Source organism: Talpa occidentalis, unplaced genomic scaffold (assembly GCF_014898055.3).
Source record: "Talpa occidentalis isolate TD23 unplaced genomic scaffold, MPIMG_talOcc4v2.1 talOcc4.7, whole genome shotgun sequence".
Classification (NCBI taxonomy): Eukaryota; Metazoa; Chordata; class Mammalia; order Eulipotyphla; family Talpidae; genus Talpa; species Talpa occidentalis.
The window spans coordinates 99935902-99957431 of NW_023605083.1; the positions used below are offsets into that span (position 1 = coordinate 99935902).

At 44.0% G+C, this 21530-nt stretch overlaps 2 protein-coding genes across 12 annotated transcripts in view; one reads left to right on the plus strand and one right to left on the minus strand.

Moving 5' to 3' along the window:
• Nucleotides 1-8665, minus strand: part of DRC3 (dynein regulatory complex subunit 3) — a 33201-nt gene extending 24536 nt beyond the window's left edge. For 2 of the 6 annotated variants that reach the window (XM_054689804.1, XM_054689799.1), the window contains exons 1-5: nucleotides 8309-8563; nucleotides 6436-6544; nucleotides 5182-5346; nucleotides 3830-3946; nucleotides 645-811 (exon numbers count right to left, since the gene is read on the minus strand). In XM_054689804.1, coding sequence (XP_054545779.1) covers nucleotides 645-811; nucleotides 3830-3946; nucleotides 5182-5341 — 444 coding nt within the window. In that variant the 5' untranslated portion in view covers nucleotides 5342-5346; nucleotides 6436-6544; nucleotides 8309-8563. The other 4 variants (XM_054689801.1, XM_054689800.1, XM_054689802.1 and 1 more) reach the window with 4 other exon arrangements.
• Nucleotides 8666-8889: 224 nt separating this feature from the next.
• The window catches only part of TOM1L2 (target of myb1 like 2 membrane trafficking protein), a 109030-nt gene continuing 96389 nt past the window's right edge, over nucleotides 8890-21530 (plus strand). For 3 of the 6 annotated variants that reach the window (XM_037493956.2, XM_037493959.2, XM_037493960.2), the window contains exon 1: nucleotides 8891-9020. In XM_037493956.2, coding sequence (XP_037349853.1) covers nucleotides 8969-9020 — 52 coding nt within the window. In that variant the 5' untranslated portion in view covers nucleotides 8891-8968. Of the gene's footprint in view, nucleotides 9021-13513; nucleotides 13689-21530 lie in introns of those variants that run through there. The other 3 variants (XM_037493958.2, XM_037493957.2, XM_037493963.2) reach the window with 3 other exon arrangements.

Sequence of the window (21530 nt, forward strand, 5' to 3'; positions counted from 1 at the left end):
TCCAGGTTATCTGACTGACCTAAACAGAAAAGAAATTTTGAAAGGGAACTTCTGGGACAGGCAAGCAGGCTGGAAAAACAAGTCAAAGCCATGATCCTGCCACAGGTTGTTTGGTAATGTCATCTTTGACACAGGACCTTATGGATGTTACCACATCCTTAGCTACTGGGGTCACAGCCCTAGCTTGCTGCTGCAAACCATTGTGGGGGTATGCAGGGAGCAGCCTGCCTTTCCCTAAATGACCAGTAACCATAGGTACCTACCCCTGGTACCCCATGGCAGGTACTGGATACTGGCTTCTCATCACCTTGAGCTGTGACTATGTAGGTGTGTGACTGTGTAAGGTCCCCAAATGGACCTTACTTGTGGGCCTCTGTGCCCACTGAGCACAGGATAAATGTCCCATATCCAATAGGACCTTGACTCAGCAAATGTTACATGAGTGTGGGGCTCAGCGAAGGAAAGAGATCCTACCAAGGCAGAGGTGCAATTTGGCACCCACAGATGGGCTTTTGATGGGTTAAGAATGGTGTTTAAACATTTTCAGATCTCTTGGGGACTATCTGGATTTCTGACTTTTCAGGGAAAAGGGGATGATCTAGAAGTGCAACCTGCCTGCCCCGCCCCACCACACCAGCCCTCACGTTCATCATGTTTCCGATGTCATTGTTGCCCAGGGACAGCATCTGCAGCTTGACAAGGGCATCTAGAGAGTCGATCTTGGAGATCCGGTTGTTGAACAAACTCAAGTCCTCCAAGTTGACCAATGTGTCCAATCCCTCAATGACCTCTATGTTGTTGAAGGACAGGTCTGGAAGGCAAGAGGGCTGTGAAAGTCTGGTGACAAGGGAGGAGGGTAACCATCTTGAAAAGAATCCTTCAGGGTAACTTAGTGTTCTGTGAGCCAGCACCAAGTTGTTGGGCCAGTGGGCACTGACTCTCTGACAGCTTAAGGTCATCTAGAACCTGGTGTGGGTTTCCTATGGCCTCAAACTTTCCCCACACTCTCCAGTTCTGTCACTCATCTTCCAGACTGGAGACACACGGGTGAAATTCAAGTCCATGTTGTGTCATTGTTCTGGGGTAGAAACGCTTACTAGCAGTGCATCTTGGGGTGGAGACATGATTGTAGTGTCCCCTTCCCTCACATCGATAGGTGTCTTAGTTATAATACCTCCCATCAGCTTAGTATCTACCAGCTTATCAAGTTGAAGTTCAGAAAAGCTCAGTGATTTCCTCATAGCCACACAGCTGGCCACAGTGGCGCCAGAGTTTACTGGGGACTACTTTCTTGGCTTCGGAACAGGTTGGATTCTTCCAGCTATGTTACTGCTGACCCAGGCTTCCTCCAGCCACAACAGGGATGTCAGGATCCTCTCTGGTCCATAGTCATATCTTTGAGAATAAAAGTACTTTTGGGGGTTGACTGGGGTTGGGACTGCAAATCTGTCCTGTAACAACGAGGGCCTAACCTGGGAAATATTCATGAGCCTGTTAATATGATCATAATCACCACAAGTGATCACATGTAAAAGGTGACTTGGGAAGTGAGTTTATCAACATCTTAACTTAGGCTCCTTGGTGTATCAGGGGATACTCACCTTTGACAATTGGGACAAATGATAATTTATTGTCCCTTTCTCTATGTTGGCTCTTTAAGTGCATTACCTTATTTAATGCTGACTGCATAGGTATTATCTCCGACATTTTATGGAAAAGGAGACCACCATCCAAAGGTGGTGGTTGTATGCCCACACAACAAATAAGAAATTGCCTTTAGAAGGGCTGAAATAACTTGTGCAAAACTGCTTGGCACATTGGTAGAGCTGGGATTTAAGTGGGGTTTGTCAAATGCCAAGACTGCCTACTTCCTTCCCCACCATGCCACCAGCGTCTGTTCTTTGAAGGCCCAGCCCTATTCCACTAGAACTAGCAATGTGCCCATGAACGTTTAACAATGGGATGGGAGATGGGAAGCCCAGATTAGTAGTCTTTGCTGATTTCTGTGGTGTAAAGGCTCCCAGCAGCCCATTACAAGCTATCAACATGACATCATGACTGCAAAGCTGGGAGGAGATGTGCACAATCAGATCTGGAGTGAGCATGACCAGTACTAGCCAGCTCCAGCATGCCCTCAGCCCTGGGGTAGCTGACTGGTGGGCTACCAACAGGGCCTGGCATGCTGGTGGGGGGCTGAACCATCTGAGAGCCTTTCCTCTCCACCCCCACCTCCTGCATCCCAAGGACCCAGCCCGTCCTGGGCTGAGCCCACAATTTGCTGTCTTGCCCTGAAGTGTGTGGGTACCCTGTAACTGTAGGCTGAGCACTGAGGATCTGAGTATCTCTGAGGTGGGGACAGCAATGGTTGGGTGCCTGGGTGACTAGTGTGGTGGCTGGATAAAGGCTGACTTCTGTCTCTCTGACCTTCTTTTTGACTGCCTTTGAAAGCTCACAAGCCCTTGGCACTGCCTTTAGTACTTTTTCTTGGGTAGAACAGCCCAGTCAAGGCTGTCATCGCTCAGGTTCCTAAACTTTACACACGCTGCTCCCCCTGCCTGACACACTTCTCTGCCCCATTCCTATCCATGAAACTTATTTTAAGAGTTTAAATTTTAAGAGTTTTAAGAGCATTTTCTTTTATCTTCTTTTTCTTTTCATTTTCTTCCCCCTCCACCACCTCTGAAATCCTTTTGACTCTTTTTCTCTCCCCCATCCTTAACTCAGAAGCATCGCTTCATTTATCAGTGGTTGCTAGTTTTTATAAGTATTTTCCTTTGCTGTCTGCTATGAAAATCGATATTTGTCTTCTGACTTGTATTATTTCACATAATTCCTTTGAACTCCCTCCATTTTGCTGTAAATGGCAACATTTCCTCTTTCCTTATGGCTGAATAATATTCCATTGTGTGGCTATAGCACATCTGCTTGATCCAATCCTCTATCAGTAGGCACTGAGGTTGTTTCCATGTCCTACCTATTATAAATAATGCTGTAATAAACATTGCAGAGCATATCATATCATTTTTTGAGTTGATGGTTTCATGTTCTTCAGATAGATGCCCAAGAGTAGCACTGCTGGGTCATACGGTATTTCCATTTTCAGTGTTTTAAGGTAAATCCAGATCGCTTTCTAACATGGCTGCTCCAGGTACATTTCCACCAACAGGATAATAGGGTTCCTGTTTCTCTGCATCCTCCCCAGCAATTGTAGTTGGCAGTCTTTTTAATATGTGCCATTCTCATGGGTGTGAGATGATAGCTTGTCATGGCTTGAACCTGCATCTCCCTTATTTAAAATGATGATGAGCATTTTCCCATACATCTATTGGCCTTCTGGGTATCCTCTTTGGAGAATTATTTGTTCAGATCTGCTGCCCATTTGTTAATTAGGTTGTTTTCTTGTTCTTGTTAAATGGAACACATTTTTAGTATATTTTGGAAATTAACCCCTTACCAGTTACATAATATGTGAATATTTTTCTTATTTAGTAGCATGTCTTTTTAATTGACTTCATTTTCTTTTGCTATGAAAAAAGCTTTTAATTTGAGGCGATCCCAATTGTTTGTTTTTGCTTTTCTCTTGACGCGGGAGTCAAGCCTCCATTGCAAGTCTTATGTCTAAGTTTTTAATCCATTTTGAATTTCTTTTTGTGCATGAAGTTAGAGAGTGATCCAACTTCATTCTTTTACATTTTTTCCCAGCATCATTTGTTAAGGAGAGTCTGCTGTACAGGACCATGCTGGCAGCTGAATATTGCCTGCGGGAAGCAATAACCATAGCAGGACTCTCCCTCTCATGAGGGTGAACAGCCCCAGGAAGGAGACTTACCTAGCCAGACCAGCTGTGTGAGTTTCTCCAGGCCCTCTATCCTCTCAATGAAGTTATTGTCCAGCTGCAGCTTCCTCAAGTTCTCAAACTGCCAGAGGTTGTCTATATGGAGGATGTCTGAAATGATCAAATAAGTTGCTCTGGCTTGTTCCTGCATTAGGGTAGGGTTAGAGTTTAATACTTGTGCAAGGGACATCCAGATGACTAAGGCTAATCCCACAAAAGGCCCACAGTTTGCTGTCTTGCCCTGGAGTGTGTGGGTGCCCTGGGACTGTGGGCTGAGCACTGATATCTGAGTCTCCCTGAGGTGGGGAGGGCAATGCCCAGCACTCCTCCTGGGAGCACTCACTGCACACCTGTGTGCTGCTTTCCTCAGCATCAGCAGTTTATGTGGAAAAACCACTCCAACACAATAAAAGCAGGATGCATTTGTTGTGCTAAATGAGTTACTAGTGAGACAGGACTGTCCCCAAAGCCAACTTAGTCCTTTAATACAGACACAGAATCTGCTGCTACTGCCACCACCATCATCATTGCTCCCTGGACCACAGCAGCAGCCATCTCACTGCGATAGCCACTGGTCCCCAGTGTCCTCTTCTATAGCCAGTAGCATCCTATGGAAATGTAAGTCCCATCCTGCCCTTCCCCTGCTCTGGACTCTCCCAGGGCTCCCACCTCATTCACTATAAAAGTCAAACACTTTCGCTTGACCCCCACACTGATGCCAGCTGAACTCCAAGAGCTCTGTGACCTGTCTCTACACAGCTCCCTGCCTCAGGGCCTTGCACTGGATGTTCCCTCTGCCTCTACCACTTTCTCCAGATCTGTACTTGGCTCACTCTTACCTCCTTTAGTCTTTGCTCAGTTTTCACCTACTTGTTATGAAGCCTCTGACACCTGATAAGATTCAGACCTCAGCTCTCCTTTGCGCCTCTCCTTGCTTTATTTTTTCCATAGCACATATTACCTGTAGTATATACTCTGTTTCCCCTTTTCATTTTATTTGTCTCCCTCGCTTGAATGTCCATGAGGACAGGGATTTTTGCCATTTTTGCTCACAGTTGAATCCCTAATGCCTATGACAGCACCTGACATATAATAGGCACTTGATATTGAATGAATGAAGTACTGATCTTAGATGGGGGTGGGGAAGTAAAGGGAAAGCAGTCAATGTCAAACCCATCTCCCTTTCCCCCCCATCATTCTGCAATGACTTTAACCTTTTTGCTACCGAGGGACTGAGTCTCATGACCCTTGTTGTTCTGGGTGGCCAGTGAGCTCCTGCAGAGGCCAGACTATGGGCAGATCCATGGGCTTCATGAGGCTGCCTTGACCCACCCCAGGATACACACTCTGGAAGTCCAGCCGCAGGGACAGGACGTCCTTGAAGAGGATGCCCTCCTGCTTGGCCAGCTGCCCGGCCTCTTCCTGTGGACCCTGCTCCACCACCGCCTGCTTGAGCATGTCCTCGTCCATCACTCTCAGCTCCAACGAGTTGCACGGCTGGTTCATCTTCCCTGAAAAACAGCACATTCCTCCCCTATAACCTGGTTCTCCCTGAGGTCCTTTTAAGCAATCATGGAACACTGTGACAGTCACAGACACTCTGAAATCTTCCCCTCACCCTACCCCTTGACCGATTATATCTAGGGGCTAGTACATTTGCTCCAAGGTTGCTCCCGAGCTTCCCTGGCAACCATCTGTTCCTGTCCACAGGGGTGCACCCCTCAGTTCCACAACCACAATTGTGACTCAGTGAGCTGAGGTCTGTGGATTTGGCCAGTTACACTGTGAGACTGACAATATTGCACAGCCTTGGGAAGTCATTGGGATCCTAATCCTTGGGATCCTTATCTCATTCTCATAACCAATTCTCTTGGTGAGAACATCCAGATGGGCTAGACTCTACAAGAAGATATGCTCTACTGGAAACGCCTAGATTCTGCCTCCCCAGTCCTCCAGAAACTCAACTTTCCTTGGTACTTCCACCCCTGTTTCTAACCTACAAGTTTCACCTTCTACCTTTGTCTGCGCATGTCTCCCTGAACCTCTTGTCCTCCCTGCCTTGCTAACCCCTGATGATGGGATCCTCTGCCAGGAGCCAGGAACACTTGTGCTCTGCTTTTAAATCCACTGAGTGTTGGGCTGATGGTATCTACTGCAAACCAAGGTGTGCCTGGTGATCCTGTCATCTGGTCCTGTCACCAGGCCGCTGCCTGAGTGTCCTTCATCCCTCCTCTGCCACCATCCATTTGGATTCAGCTTATTCAAATACTCATCTTCTGTTTCTGAAAAGTCCATGATCAAATGTCCCAGTGACTCTGTCATGTGTCCTCCCCTTGTGCCCCCAGGGGAGGTACATCCTGCCCTCTCTCACAGCCCCATGTACCTTCTTAATCTGGGGCCTCCGACTCCCCAGTCTCCCCTACCTCTTGTCATTGACTCCATCACCTTAGAGTGATTGATTCAACTCCAAAGACATTTCTAGCCCTCCACCTGTCTCCATCTCCCTGCTCTTCTAAAATAACTTTTTCTAAGATTTTCTATAACTTGACATCAACTTGCCTTTGAGGGAATTTTAACGTGATGTATTTGGCAGACATTACCTGTAAAGTGTTTGTACTTTTTCAAAGAAAGGTGCTGTACTTTGGGAAATGATTCTTAATTCTGATTTCAAATCTTCTACTTCTTATGCACGTCACCAAGGCCTGGTGCCTGTAACAGATCAAGCTGCTTTCAATCAAGCCCAACAATTGCTAAGCAACATGCAATAGTTGTTATGCACACTGTTATACACACGAAGGAAGGATGTGGATCCTGACTGTGTACCCTTTGGCAACTCACTTCACCTGTGTAAGCCTTTGATTTCCCATCTGTAAAAGATGGATGACTCCTCAAACCCACATTTGTTTAAGATCATTTATTGACACCACACATGTGTAATATATATGCTGTGAATAAAATAGATCTTTCCTCTGTTTCAGACATGAGTCAACTAATCATACAAATATTTAATTATCAGTACATACCATGGCCATATTTGTAGGTGTTGAAAACTAGGAGAGCATACATTAGGGGGACCTGGCTTGTCCAGGGGAGGTATGACTGAGATCTGAAGGATGAGTAGAAAAGAAGGGAGAGGAAACTGCAGAGTAAGGGCCCTGATGTGGGAGAGAACAGGGCATGTTCCACTTTGGCCAAAGTGATGCAAGATAGAAGGGCCTTGGTTTTATTACCCTAAGATCCTTGGGAAGATCCTGGAGCTTAATAAGGGCAGTTATGTGATCAGATTTTAATTTTAAGAGGCTCATTCTGCCCACAGTTTTGAGAACTGCAAGAGACGACCAGCATGCTGGCAAGATGTAGGGGCTTCATTTATATGTAGGACTGCTCACTTGCAGTTTTCAGATAAGAAAATGGAAACTGGTTAGAAAGGTTAAGTAATATGTGCAAGTTTACACATCTACACAGAGGCAAGAGAACATGAATCCAGAACCCATTTTCTTGATCATGACTCAAATGGGCCCAGGGCACTATGGACTATCTTTGTCATAGTGCACAAGATTTCTCACAGTTGTTCTGGATCAGGGTCAAGAACCCAACATTTGCAGATGAAAAAGGGAATTTTATCAGCAATTTACCACCCAATGTAGGTTTTGTTGACTTGTCTGATGATAATGTTGTTGATGAAGACCAACGGTAGGAGGGCAGGGGAAGCAGCGGAGAGAAAACTCCTGAGAAACAGATTCAGAATTGTCCTAGGAAACAACAATTAGGATCAACTGGATCTCAAAAATGTAGCCCCACTAGTTATGAATTACAAAAGAAAAGCAACCATTTATGGAATGCTTACTGTGTACTAAGTGCACGTGCATTATTTAATTGCATGTCAGCTCTGTAAGCCATTAGGGAAGGGAGTGTGTTAAGGCCTTAGTCTCCCAGATAGGGAAACTTGAGACCTGGAAGGGATCTTAATATACGAGCTACTGAAGAGACAGACACTGATCTCTGATATCCATAGATCCATCCAAGGCACGTTATATTTTGATGGCGATCAAATAATAAATGAAGAAGAAGAAACTTAAGAAGAGGAGAAATTTACTGTCAGTAAAGAGGTGGATTATGAGGGTTAAATTTTTTAAGAAGTTATCAGTGGATCAGGTACCTTTCTTTCCTTTAAAAGGAATCAGGCCAGGAGGATGGGGGATGGAATCCCTTGAAAAACTCTTCGGGCTCTGCTCCCTGAGGAAATGCTTACTAGCATTGCTTATCTGAAGGCCTGAAAGTCCAGGACTAGAGTTTTGAAGGTCCCAGCGCGGTTGTAAAGTGGCTAACAGAAGACCTATGTGCTCATTTTACAGATGAGAGGAGTTGGGTGGGACTCCTCAGAGGGGAAAAAAAAAAATCAGATTAAAGAGTTAAGTCAGGGAGTTGTCTGCCTCAGCGAGTCCTCCCACAATTGCAGCTCCCGGGTCTCACCTTCTCAAGAGAGGTTTTCGGTGCCGGGTCCACGCATCAGATGCTTTGCCTGGTAGCTAGGGAAACCAAGCGCCGCCACTCCGTTGCTAAGGGGAAGTCGGGAGGCAGACATCCTGTGTGAAAGTTGATGCACCACGTGACCACATTGCTGGGTGGGGAAAAACGACCACCAACCAGCGGGAGAGAAAACAAATGTTTCTCCAATCAGCCCCTTTTGGGGCGGGGACTTTTCTAGCCCTTCCTCTTCCCCGCCCCTTTATTGTATGATTGACCTGTCTATTGTCCAATAACAGTAAGAATTCACCAGATGGACCAATATAAGGATGAATCAAAATGCACAGACTCGTTCGGGGGCGGGCCAAGGGAGGGGCCGCAACGCCTGACGGAGATTCCTGTGACCTAGCTCGCTCCTCCGCCCAATCGGACGCCGCGGGGTGGGTGGGGGTTTCAGGGAGGGAGGTTAACGGGCCAATCGAAAGAAGGCTGGGCAGGCGTAGGCCAATAGGGACGCCGCAGGGGGTGGGGTCAGGGGCCGGGCGTTCGGCGTTCCTGAGGGTGGGGCGGGGGCAAGTGTCAGTCAGGTCGGGATCGCTACGGCGAACAGCGGGGACCGGGGCGACTGACAGGGGGCCGGGACCTCTGCAGTGTCGTCCGCCCACGATGGAGTTCCTCCTGGGGAACCCTTTCAGCACCCCGGTGGGGCAGTGCCTAGGTAAGACCGCGCGAGGGCTGGACGTCTGGGTGGGCGGCGGCGGCTGGCAGGCTGGTGAGGATGGTGGGCCTCTGCCCGGTACCGGTGCCACCGCATGTACACACTGGGCATCCTGGTCGTCTGGTCCCTGGCCGATCGCTTGTGTTGCCCCACGGGCGGGCAGGGCCTGCCCACCGACGCCGGCACCACCCTGCCTTGTGGCGCCTCGAGGCCCAGTTTGGACCGGGAGATGCTCCCCTGGTCCCATCAGGGCCCAGCTCTTGCTGTCTCCTAGAGGTGGTGCCACCCTCTTGCCTACTGGGAGATGCCACTGTGTGCGCCTTTATCCAACCTGACGGGCTCGCTGCCACCGCCACCAGGAGTCAGTTCTCCCAGACCCTTCTTCCTTCATCCTTGTCCCACCTTCTCAGTACCAGCAGCACGCAGACTGGGCACCCTCCCAGAGAATGCTCCCTAAGACTTGCTAATTAGAGCTGTAACTCTGCTAGGCTGTAGGAGGGACTGGGATGGGGGGAGGGGTTTATAAAGGGTGATTATCTTGGCAGGGGGATGGCTTGCCTGCTCTCCTTCCTGGGAAAGGGAAAGGAGGGAGGCTGTGTTAATTAATGATAAGAGCCTTGCAATGGGAATCAAGAAGCCTGGATTCCAGTAGGGGCTTTGCTAGTTACTTTCCCTATGACCTTGTGCAAGTCACTGCCTTTTTCTGCTTTGAAGTTTCCCATCAGATGAGACTTTTGGAGATCAGATGTGATAGGTCCCTTCAAGTTCTAAAATTTTGATGTTCCTTGTGGAAGTCTTCGCACATTAAACATGGTGCTTCCTTGCTGTGTTAGATTTTCCAAGGCTGAAGTCTCCTGGTCAGAGTGTAGAGAAATTGGTACTAAGCAATACCTGTAAATCCTATGGGAGGACACTGGGCACCTGAAATAGGGCACCAGAGATGATCTGTATCCTGGGTAAGGAAAGCACAAGGGAATATGAAGGAAGACCAGAGTGGCCACCATATGGAATTTTCTTACAAAAAAAAAAAACAACTTGCCTTTTCACCTTATGCCAAGTGATCAGTTGAGAATGTTGATTAGTTTCTGGTTCCTCCTGTTGGTGGAAGGACCGGTAAAACATCTTTCATGAACAGGGATCTTCGATGTCCTTATGGGTCAGGCTGGTTAGGCAATAGTGATTTGTTTTCTTCTTTACTATGAATTTCCAGCTTACTTTTCAGCCTTTAGTAGGGACTGTGAAACTAGGCCTCTCCTATTGGCTAGCTGGCAATTGGGGGTCTTTCTTTGTGGTATGGAGTCTTTGATAAGGGATGATGGTCACTGGGCCCTGGAGTAGTCCTTTCTCACCTTTACTGACTCTCTAGAGAACCACTCCCCTTTCTTCTTCCTCATTTTTTTTCCTCAGGTGCTCTTTCACTGCAGCCGTATTCCAAAAACTTAGTTTCCAGTTGGTTGTTGTTTTCTGTGTCCTTTGAAATGGCAAGGTAGTTGATGAGGGGTAGAAGTTAAAGGGGATTTAAATTATACAAATATAAGTGATGGAAAGAACAAGTGGAAAGAGCATGATGTTTCTTTCAGAAAGAACTGAGTTGAATTTTACATGTCCACACATTGCCTTGTGATACCAAAATTGTGTAACCTTCCTGAGCCTTAAAGAAGAGAAAAGAAAGGTTCATACTCAAGGAGTAGAGTGGATTAACTGAGCTGATGGATGTAAAACACTTAGTACAGCGCTGCCATTGTAGTAGAGGCTCCATAAATTGTGGTTGTCACTGTGAATAACAGAATAATTAAGGTAGGGTTGAATTTTCTATCTGGAGAGTATTTGTGGGACAACTGGCTTATCTACAACCAACAAAGGAAAATAGTTTTATAGTTTTTTGTTTTTGTTGATTTTTTTGTGTGATGGCTTCATAACGTAAAGCTTCCAGACCCCAGCATTCACTATCCCTTATAAAAGGCACTTGACCATAAAGAGAATGAAGCCTCACTGCAGTCAGTCAACAGGCAAGCCCTAGGTGATCTCACAGTTCCGTTCAGAGAAATAATTAGAGGACAGAATGAGGTTCTAATGTACTACTGAAACAAAAGATAAAAATGATTTTCATGACATTTGGTATTTTTTAAAATGTATGTTCCAGGGGGTTGGTGGGAGGAATGGGGATACAGAAATAAAACAAGAACAAAGCTAACAATTAAAAGCAGCAGCTTTAGCTCACACAAAGTAATTCTACCACCATTATCTGCTCCTTAAAGCTGCTCTGTAAAGTAAGCTTTATTGGCCATCCCACTTTAGAGATAGGGAAACTGAGGTTCAGTTGGTAAGAGGATTTATGGTGTCAGGAGAGAAGGCAGTGAGATCCGTGGGACAACAATGACTATCAGAAGGCCACTCGGTAATTAAATGCTCAGTTGGGTAGTGCGGGTTTTAAATGCTGTTAGAAGTCAAGAAGAATTCAGAAGATCTGGAATGATGGGCCTGGCTGGCTTTGAGTCTAATAGCTTGTTGATGAGGATGGGTGGGAACTCCACAGTTAAGAAGAGGGTACCCTGTGCTTGGGGACAGGTAAATGATGCAGGGAGCAGGTTTCTGGGCACACCTGTGAGTCTGGGTCTGAGTGGAACAGAAATGGTTTGGGGAATGGGAGCAAGTAAATTTTGGGTCCATTCCTGTTCTGTATAGGTGACATCAAAGGCAATAGTCTTGACTTCAACTTTCAATGTCCCTGGAACTCATTTTCCTCACTCAAAAAAGAATACCTCTCAGCATCTGCTTGTAGCTAGTACCTACCTAATTGCATCAGTACAATTTAGTAGGCATTTTGAGTGCCTGTTGTGTGCCAGATTCTGGGATACAAATATTAAAAAGCTGCTCTCAGGGAGCCTTCAGGAGAGGTAACATGCTCACCAAAAGTGTCCTGGAGTGTAAAGCACAAGTCTGAGGGCCTGGTGGAGTAATTATTCTGTCTGGTGCCTGGGCCTCACTCAGACTTTCTGACCTGGTGCTGTTTGGCTGAACCCATAGTCTCCTCATCTGAGCCAGCAGCAAAGTCCACAGTCTGCATAACTGCTGTTGCATTTCTTGTCTCTGTGTTGCCTGTCTTTCTGGAAGGTGGTTCCTGAGAGTGTGTGTGGTTGAGAGAAGGAGCCAGTAGTAGTGGGAGAGGTTAAGAAGTGTGGAGGTAGAAGTAGTTACTTTTATTTCCTGATTTTCTCTTCTGAAACTAGTTTCCAAATGCTCCTATCTTAATCTCAACCCTCCACAGTGTTGGAAGTTGGATGTCATACTTATGGAGTTTCCCAAGCCAGGATCATAGTACTGTAAATATTGGTCGAAAACGTGTTCAGATAATCCTTTCGGACAGTAAAGTTTGAGTTCATTTAGATAGAAATCAGTGATAGTTAGTTAAAGCTGACCAGAATGTTGTGGGTGGGAACAGGGAGGACCATCTAGTTTCTTCACAGCTTGCTTTAATAAACTTGTATGAAGTGGATATTCTGTTGCAGTGTTTATGTTTGTAGATTTGAGGGCTTTGGACACAAACTGCTTCCTAGTGCTGGCCAATGCTAGGTGTTTGACCTTAGCCTGTTTGTGGGGAGAATGATTAGTCATCCCTCAAATTGCTTTGGCAGTTGGCAATTCTCAAAGCTCTTTTGCTTTAGTCATTTGATTTAGTCTTCACGACCTTGCAAGGATGAAAATGGAATGCAACTTATTAAGCATCTACTATATGCAAACTTTGTACATGGGATCTCATTTAATCCTCCCAATATTTAATTATCTGACTGGTATTGGCTCTTTATTGCTTACGCGGAAGCTGAGGCTCTGAGAGGCTAAGAGACTTGTACAGGGTCAATGCCAGAGTTAAGCCTAGAATCCCTGCCTGATCCAGTGCTCATTCTGTGTTGTGGTGTTTCTTCTGACTTCCCATGAATCAGGGTCATTGGAATCACCTGGAAGGCTGTTAAAGCTAGATCGCTGGTCCCTACTCTGAGAGTTTCTGATTCAGTAGACCTGGGATGGGGCTAGTGTTCTCCATTTTTAACAAGTTCCCCATGGTGCTGATGCTGCTGGTCCAGGGCACACTTAGAGAACCATTGTGCTGGGTGAAAAGTTCTTTCATCTTGTCTGAATCTTCGGACAGTAAATGTAGGTTTTCCGTGGACAGACTGTAAGTATGATTATTTAGAATTCATTCATTCATTCAGTGGCTCCATACTAACTAAGCATTTACCAGGATGTTTACTTTAGTAAGGGAGCTAAGACAGGTAACTAAATCAGATATAATGGAAAGTGGCGGCACAAAATCGGATAGATAATTGAAGTAAATGAATGGAGGAGGGACAGGCTGATCACCACAATAATAGCTAGAGAGTTTTAAGTTCAGTATTGTATTACTGTGTGCCACAGATTAAGGTGGGAGCTTTATATATCTTACAGTCCTTTAATCAATACTGTGATTAAGTACTGTTATTATCTCCATTTTGCAGATGGGGACACTGAGGCAGAGAGAACGTCACATAACTAGCAATAAGGGAGCTGGAGCTGAAACTTTGCATTCTTGCTTCAGAGCTGGTATCTGATATGATGGGCTGCCTCCAGCAAGGAAGGAGGTGAAGCAGAGCAACGGAGGAGGGAAGGAAGAACTTGGGGATGACTTAGGAGGTAGTGGCTACTGAGCAGGGTCTTGACAGATGGTTAAGATTTAATTCATGTAGAAATGGAAAAGGGGGCTTGGAGGACTTTCTTGCCAGAGCAACTTGAACAAAGACTAGATGTAAGGGCTAAGTGGGAGTAGTGGGAGTAATTTTATTGCCTAGCAAGAAACAAGCGGTGAATGGTGAGATGGGAAAGGTAGGATAAGGTCGTATATGGAGGGCTTCAAATGTTCACCAGGTAGTTTGGACTCATTCATTTGACACTGGGGAACCATGAAAGATTTGTAGGGACAGGGGATGGATTATCATTACTGAGGCAGGAGAATTCCCCTTGGTTTGGGAAAAGGTCACTTCCTATGAGCCCCCATTAGAGATGAGGAGGTGCTGAGGTAAATTGGTGGAACACAAGATGAAGTCTGGGGTTCTGAGAACATTTGTCCTTAACTGCCAGGATTGTTTATGAAACACCAGCCATCGAAAGTCACGTGTGGAGGGTCAGCCTGTTCCTTGTCCTGATCTGCTTTCCATGTACATAAACAGGAGCTGAGACCTCACAGGGCCTTCCTGGAGGGGTGCCCCTGCTTATAGTGGGTTGTTGGGGATATTAAAATTCTCTTCGAATGGTGTTTTTTCAAAACCCATGTATATTCATATTGAAAATTTGAAAAATGCAAAGGAGGAAAAAAGTCACCATAATGTGCTTCCTTATAAACAAACTCATTGCGATTCTTCTCATTTCTCCTGAGTGGAATAAGTGAAATACTTGTGTATTTGATGCTCAGTTTTCTCAGCCTCGGAGATACAACATTGTATGACCAATCTTTGCATATTTCTATATAGTTTACTTGATTTTTCTTTTGGGGAGGGACACAAGCTGAAGTAGGGCATATAAATACAGTTCTCAGAGGAACAGCTGTTAAGGGTTATTCCTTTTTCTTTTTATTGATTGAGATGACGTTAATTTACAATGTTGTTTGTATTTTAGAGATATAAGATTTGCCCCTTTGGGTGTTGTTACCTCATCTAACATCCAAGCACCCATAGTCCACCACCACAGTCCATTTTCTCCTACCCCTCTTTGTTCTTGCCTCTCCCCGAGGGTTGTTCTTGAACTAGCAGAGTCATCATTTAGAATTTTTAGGCTAACCTTATAGTCTAAAAAGATATAATCAGGTTCAAGCTTTTTTTCTTTCTTTCTTTTTTTTTTTTTTCTGCCTCAGCTTGTGGTAAGAAGGGCCTTTTTTCCGGTGTGGTGCCTATTTTAGTGCTCCTTCCAACCCTCCTGCCCTAGATTTTCTTTGATCTTTTCCATGCATTCATCAGTCCTGCAGTCTGTCAGTTCTTGCCTTCTCCTCTAGGCAGCCTTCCTAGACTTCCCTGTTTTTGGAGCTGAATCTCTTCTCTGAACTCACCGTATTTGTTACCCATTTCATTTAGTTGACTTTTCCCTCACAACATAGAGAAGAATATTACTTACCCTCCAGGCTTTTGTGAAGATTAAATGAGAGTATGTGAAGTCTTAATATGCTCAAACCTGTTGATTCCTTTCTCTCTGCCTGGGGCTGTTTCCTGTTACCTTATATCTTGCCCTATCCTCCTAATAAGACTGGAGGCTCCTCAGGGCAGTTTACATACTTTCCATTTTTTGGTGACCTTCACAGCAGTAACAGAGTGTAAACTACAGTTAGTCACACCCAAGGTTCCTTTCTGTTGAACTTATTTTTTAGCTTCTTTCAAAGCTCAAAATATTAGCCATCATTGACTAACTACCCCATCACATGTCAGCATCTTACTAAGTGCTTTATACACACTATCCAATAATTTTTTTTCTCTGAAAACTCCGTTAAGTCAGTGATATGATCTCCATTTTACAGATGAAGAAATGGAGGCTTAGAGGACATAAGAAACTTGCCTGTGGCTCAATGGCTCTTGTAATCTGAACTATGTTCCACACCCAGGGAGTCTAGCTCCAGAGCTTTTGTTCATATTGCTTTTTAGAAAGCAGGCACGGTCTATTTCCGCTTAGACAAGAAGGGGCCTTAAATAATTCCAAATGGAAATTCCATGAGGATAGCATAATTCCACCAATGAATTTTAGAGGAATGTGGACCCTCACGACCCTCTCTTTGCTCTCATCCAATATTTGACACTTTTGATTTTGACCCGAGTCAGTCTTGTCTGTGCCTTTCTGTGTGACTACCCCTTGTGGGAATCCATTTACTGCTCAAATCTGCAGCTTCCTGATATGTGAACAGGGACAGGAAGTGTGTTGGACGAGAATACTTGCTCTGTTACATCTTACATGAAAAACTATGTAAAAGCAAAATATATTATATTATTCTGCTGTTATTCTTCCCATGCATCCTTTAGACTAAATGCTCCATGAGATCACCTGTTTTTTAAATTAATTAATTAATTTGAGGTAACACTGGTTGACATCACTGTATGTGATTCAGAGGAATAAATAGGTTCATAACTCCTCACATGTGCACCACCACACCCCACCCACCCTGGAGGAGAGCACCTGTTTTTATTTGTACTTATTTATTTACTTAAAAAATTGTGGTAAAATAAACATAACACAAAATTTATTATCTTAACCATTTTTAAGTTCATTGGCATTAAGTACATTCACACTGGTTTGCAACCATCCCTACCATCTATCTCCAGAATGTTTTCATCTTCCTGAGCTGAAACACTGTCCCCATTGAACACAAACTCCTCTCTCCCCAGTTCCAATTTCCCCTCTCCCCAGTTCCTGCAGCCACCGTTCAGCTTTCTGTCTCTATGAATTTGACAGCTCTGATACCTCATATAAATGGATTTGACCTTTCATGTCTGCCCTTTTACTCTTAGCATAATTCTTCAAGGTTCATTCATGTTGGAGCATGTGTCAAAATCTCCTTTCTTTTTAAGGCTGGATAATATTCCATGTACGTTATGACCAGGCAATTCCAGTCCTAAGGATCCACCCAAAGGACACAAAAACATTGATTCAAAAGACTACCTATACCCCTATGTTTAATGAAGCACTACTTACAATAGATTAAACCTGGAAACAACCCAAATGCCCAAAAATCGATGACTGGATCAAGAAGATGTGGCATATAGGCACAGTGGAATATTATTCAGCAATCAAAAAAGATAAACTCATGCCATTCGCAGCAACGTGGATGGAGCTAGAAGGAATTATGCTAGGTGAAATAAGCCAGAAGGAAAAGGAAAATATCGGATGGTTTCATTTATAGCAGGAATGTAGGAGAACCAAATAAGACATCAGTGTAAAAAAATAACAACAGTGCAAAACACAACAAAACAAAAACAGACAATTATAAATCAGAGACATCCTGCAGGGGAGAAGGTGGGAGAGGGATCAGAGGGAGGGAGGGAGGAGCACAGGGGACTGAGGTGCTGGTGCACGGGTGCCTTGGGGAAGGAAACTCTATGGGGACTACACCTGAGGGGGTGGGGGGAAGCAAATATTGTTCAAAAATGAACAATGATGTAAAAAAATAAATTAATAAAAAAATTTTAAAAATATTCCATGTATGTGTTACCACCTTTTCTTTACTCTTTCACCCATCTTTGTTGTTTTTTTTTTAAAAAGATTTATTCATGCATACAAGAGCTGGGGTACAGGCCAGATATGCAGGGGGTGAGAGGATTCACCAGAGACAGAGTGAGGAACAGAAAAGGCAGAGATTGAAATACACTGCTGAGGGGAGCAGCGGGCGAGATAGGAGAGGCCTGCTTTGCCACATGGGTTTCTCTCTGGCCGGCCTGGGATCGAACTTGTGCTGCAGAGGCTGCAGATTGCTTCATAGTGCAGTGCTTAAGCCCGTGCACCACCAGGGAGGTCCTCACCCATCTTTGAATACTTGGCTGGCTTCTACCTTTTAGCTATTGTGAAGTATAATGATGCTGTAACATGAGTGTACAAATATCTGTGAGTGTCTCTGCTTTCATTTCTTTTGGATATATATCCAGAAGTTGACTTACTGGATCATGTAGAAATTCTACCCAGTTTAGGAGGAAGAACTGCCACAGTGTCTGTACACTGTAGTCCCACCAGTAGTGCATAGGGACTCATTTCTCCACATCCTTGCCAAAACTTATTTTCTGTGGGTTTGTGTGTGTGTGTGTGTGTGTGTGTGTGTTTTGTAGTAGCCATCCTAATGGCTGTGCAGTGATACCTCATTGTGGTTTTGGCTTGCATTTCCTTAATTACTGTGATATTAACACCTTTTAATGTGTTTATTGACCGTTGTATATTTAGAGAAATGTCTATTCCAGTCCTTTACCCATTTATAAGTCAGACTGATCTTGTTGTTATTGAGTTTTAGGAGTTCTCTTTATATTTTAGATATTAATCTTTATTACATGTGTGATTTGTTAAGTATTTTGTCCCATTCTGTGGGCTGCCTTTTTACTCTGTTGATTGGTTCCGTTGATGCACAAAAGTTTTTAATTTTGATGAAGTCCAATTTTTATGTTTTTTCTTCTGTTGCCTGTGCCTTTGGTTTAATGTTCTAATTGTTCAGGAGAGTCTAATACATGTCTTGAAGACAAGAATGATCATGTTACTGGTCAGCATGACTCCTCACCATGAATGCCTTGCATGCATCATTTCTTTTTAATTCCCAACAGCCTGTGAGGCAGTTTTATAAAGTAGGAAACTGTTTTATAAAGTAGGAAACTGACTTTAAGTCTCAGCATAGCAGGGACTTGAACCCAGGTCTGTGTCCTCCAGAGCCAGTGTGCTTACCACTAAACTGGAGAGTTCAGTAGTTGTGGAATTAGGTGAACAAACACCTGAATAAATTTGGTGGCTGAAATTCTCCAAATAGTTTAACTGGAAGTCTGGAACTCAAGCTGCCTGTCACCACCAAATGCCAATAAAGCAGAGACATAAATTGATTTTTTTAAAAATTTATTTATTTATGCATACAAGAACTGGGGTACAGGCCATAGATGTGTGGGTGAGAGGATTCACCAGAGACAGAGTGGGGAACAGAACAGGCAGACTGACTGAAATACACTGCTGAGGGGAGCAGCGGGCGAGACAGGAGAGGTCTGCTGTGCCATGTGGGTCACCTCCCTGGCAGGGGATCCAATTCGTGCTAGAGTGGCTGTAGAGAGCTTCATAGCGCTGAGACTTAACCTCGTGTGCTATCAGGGAGGCCCAAAATTGAATCTTTAAGGTGTGCTTTCATCAGACAGCCAGCAATCTGGAAGTTGTCACAACTTCAGATCTACCTTAGCATTAGGAATCATTTAACCCTTTCAGTCCTCCTAGTGTAATTCAGCGTACAAGTATCCTTGTTATCCCAGCAAGTTTTGGAAGAATCTGGTAAAAGGATGTGTTTTCTTATAACCTCATTGATGCTCTTCTTGGTAATGGAGTATCTCTGTGTTTTACTTTCTCTTCGGATTTGCTTTAGGAAGATAGTGTTGCATGGAGGAGAAGAGGGAATTTAAACAGATATTAAGTTGACTAACTGACCAACTTGCTTTTAAGACATTACCAGTTGTTGTTTCAATCATCAAGAAAGCACAAACCTTCTAATCTGGGAGGCATGTCAAAAATTCTGTTTCAGGTTTTGGTTTAAAATTGAATGTAATGAAGAGAGACTGATTCTTTCATCCTAGAGAATTGAACTGCAAGGCTTTGAAAGCTGGGGACAAGGACAGGACTCTATAATAGGACACTGTTGAGTGTTTTGCTGCTTCTCAAAGGAGAAATCACACAGAGTTCTGGCACGTCTTTAGTCAAAATAGGAAATGAGGCCTGAGAAATGATGCTGCTTGGCTTTGGGAAATGGAATTTGCTAGTGACTTCCAGAAAGTAAGAATCCCTCCATGTTAACTCTAGAAATTCTTAAACCAGCTATTCAAAGAATGGCAGAACTGTAGCTGAAGGGCCCTAGTGGCATTTGGGCCAACCCTCTCATTTTTATAGGTGGGGAAATTGAAACCCAGAGAAGGCAGATCTGGGCAGTTTTTCCCCTGACCACACTTCTGGCACTGAATGTGTAGATTATTTTTTAGACACCAAAGAGTTGTGACACCAACTGGGTGTCATGTGATTCAACTGGGTGTCCTATGATTCAATTCATTTCTCACACTAACTCCCTGGAGTTATTGCAGGCCCCTCAGGTAATTGTATGAGGCATATAAAAATAAATATTTAAATTTAAAAAAAAAAAAGGCTCAGTTCCACAAGACTTCCGACAGACAACAGTTGCAAGTCTCAGTTGCCACCGGTAATTCTGTCCAAAGGGCTAAAAATCAGGGCTTCCCACGACCCCCTTTGCAGGTTCAATAATTTTCTTGAGAGGCTCACAAAATACCAGAAAACCCTTTGCGTGTATTTACTGATTTATTAAAAAGGATCAGTTTAGGACTAGCCAATGGAGAAGATGCGTGGGACAAGGTGTCCTCTCTGGGAATGCCGTACTCTCTGAACCCCAATGTATAGGTTTTTTTAGGGAGGTTTCAAATCATTTGCCATAGATGATTAACTCAATTTCCATTCCCTACTGCTCCTGGAAGTGGGGGTGCTGAAAGATCTCAATCCTGTAGTCCCTTGCTCATGGGCTCCACTTTGAAGCTAGTTAGGGGCTCCCTGCCACCAGTTGTCTTATTAGCATACTAAAGACACTATTATTGTTCTGGAGATTCCAAGGGTTTTAGGAGCTGTGTGCCAAGAACCTGGGAGAAAGATCAAATATATATTTCTTACTGTATCACAGCAGATGAATTGCCTAGTCCTAGTGAGTCAGTGGTAACACTGGAGGAAGAATCCAGTTTTATGGCTTCCACATGCCTTTCTACTCACCTCAGGACCCTTTCCAGCCATTTGGATGTTGTGTATGGACAAAGAAACCAAGTAAAGTAGTAGTAAGTCTGCCATAATGAAGGGGTAGTTTCTTAGATTTAGCAGGTAAAATACTTTTATATGTGTGTGTAACTATTGATTTAATTCCAGATTTGATGGCTGACATGAGATTAGTTCATAAAATTAACTTTGGTCATTTGCCACACTGGTCCAGAACAGAGAGAGCTAATCCCAGACTGGAACTCAAGGGATTGGTTGTGACTTTGGGCAGGTAATGTTTCACTTGCTTGCTCATTTGAAGAGGGGATTGAACAAGATTCTTCAAGTTTATCTCCCTGCCTATAGCTTAAGGTCAGGATCAGAGTGGCTTTTAGTTTTTCTTAAGATGTTTAACCTCTATAGGAGAATAGGAGAATCTACTGCTTTCTTTTAAATCCAATTTATATATGTGGTAAAAATGTGTGTACATAAATATATATATTTACCTCCTAATAGTTTTCATTAAGGTATGATTTACTTACCATAAAATGCATAAATCTTAATTGTTTTAGTTTTGAGAAATGTATCCACAGTTGTAACCTATACCCCTCATCAAGATACAGATTTTCCAACTTTCCAGAAAAATTCCCAGAAAGTTCCCTCATGTCTCTGCCCAGTCAGCCTCCCCCTTCACACCCCTTAACTCGATCACCAGAGATTATTTTTGCCTGCTCTAAAAGTTCTTATAAGTGGAATCATACAGTATGTACTCTCTTATGCAGTATTTTGAAAAGATTTTCTACTTTCTTCCTCTAGTCCTGGAAAATTATATATATTACTTTTTTTTTTACCTGCCATCTTGAAAGGTCATGTAGTCTCGGGTCCTCCTAGTCCCTCTTCGCTGCTTTGGTTTGAGAAGTGAGGGCTCTCTGCCAGTGGGCCACCATGTTGTCTGCTGAGTGTGATTCAAGATATGGGAGAACAGCTTGATTTCCAGATACTAGGTTGGGTTCATTTCTATAATTGTTGGTG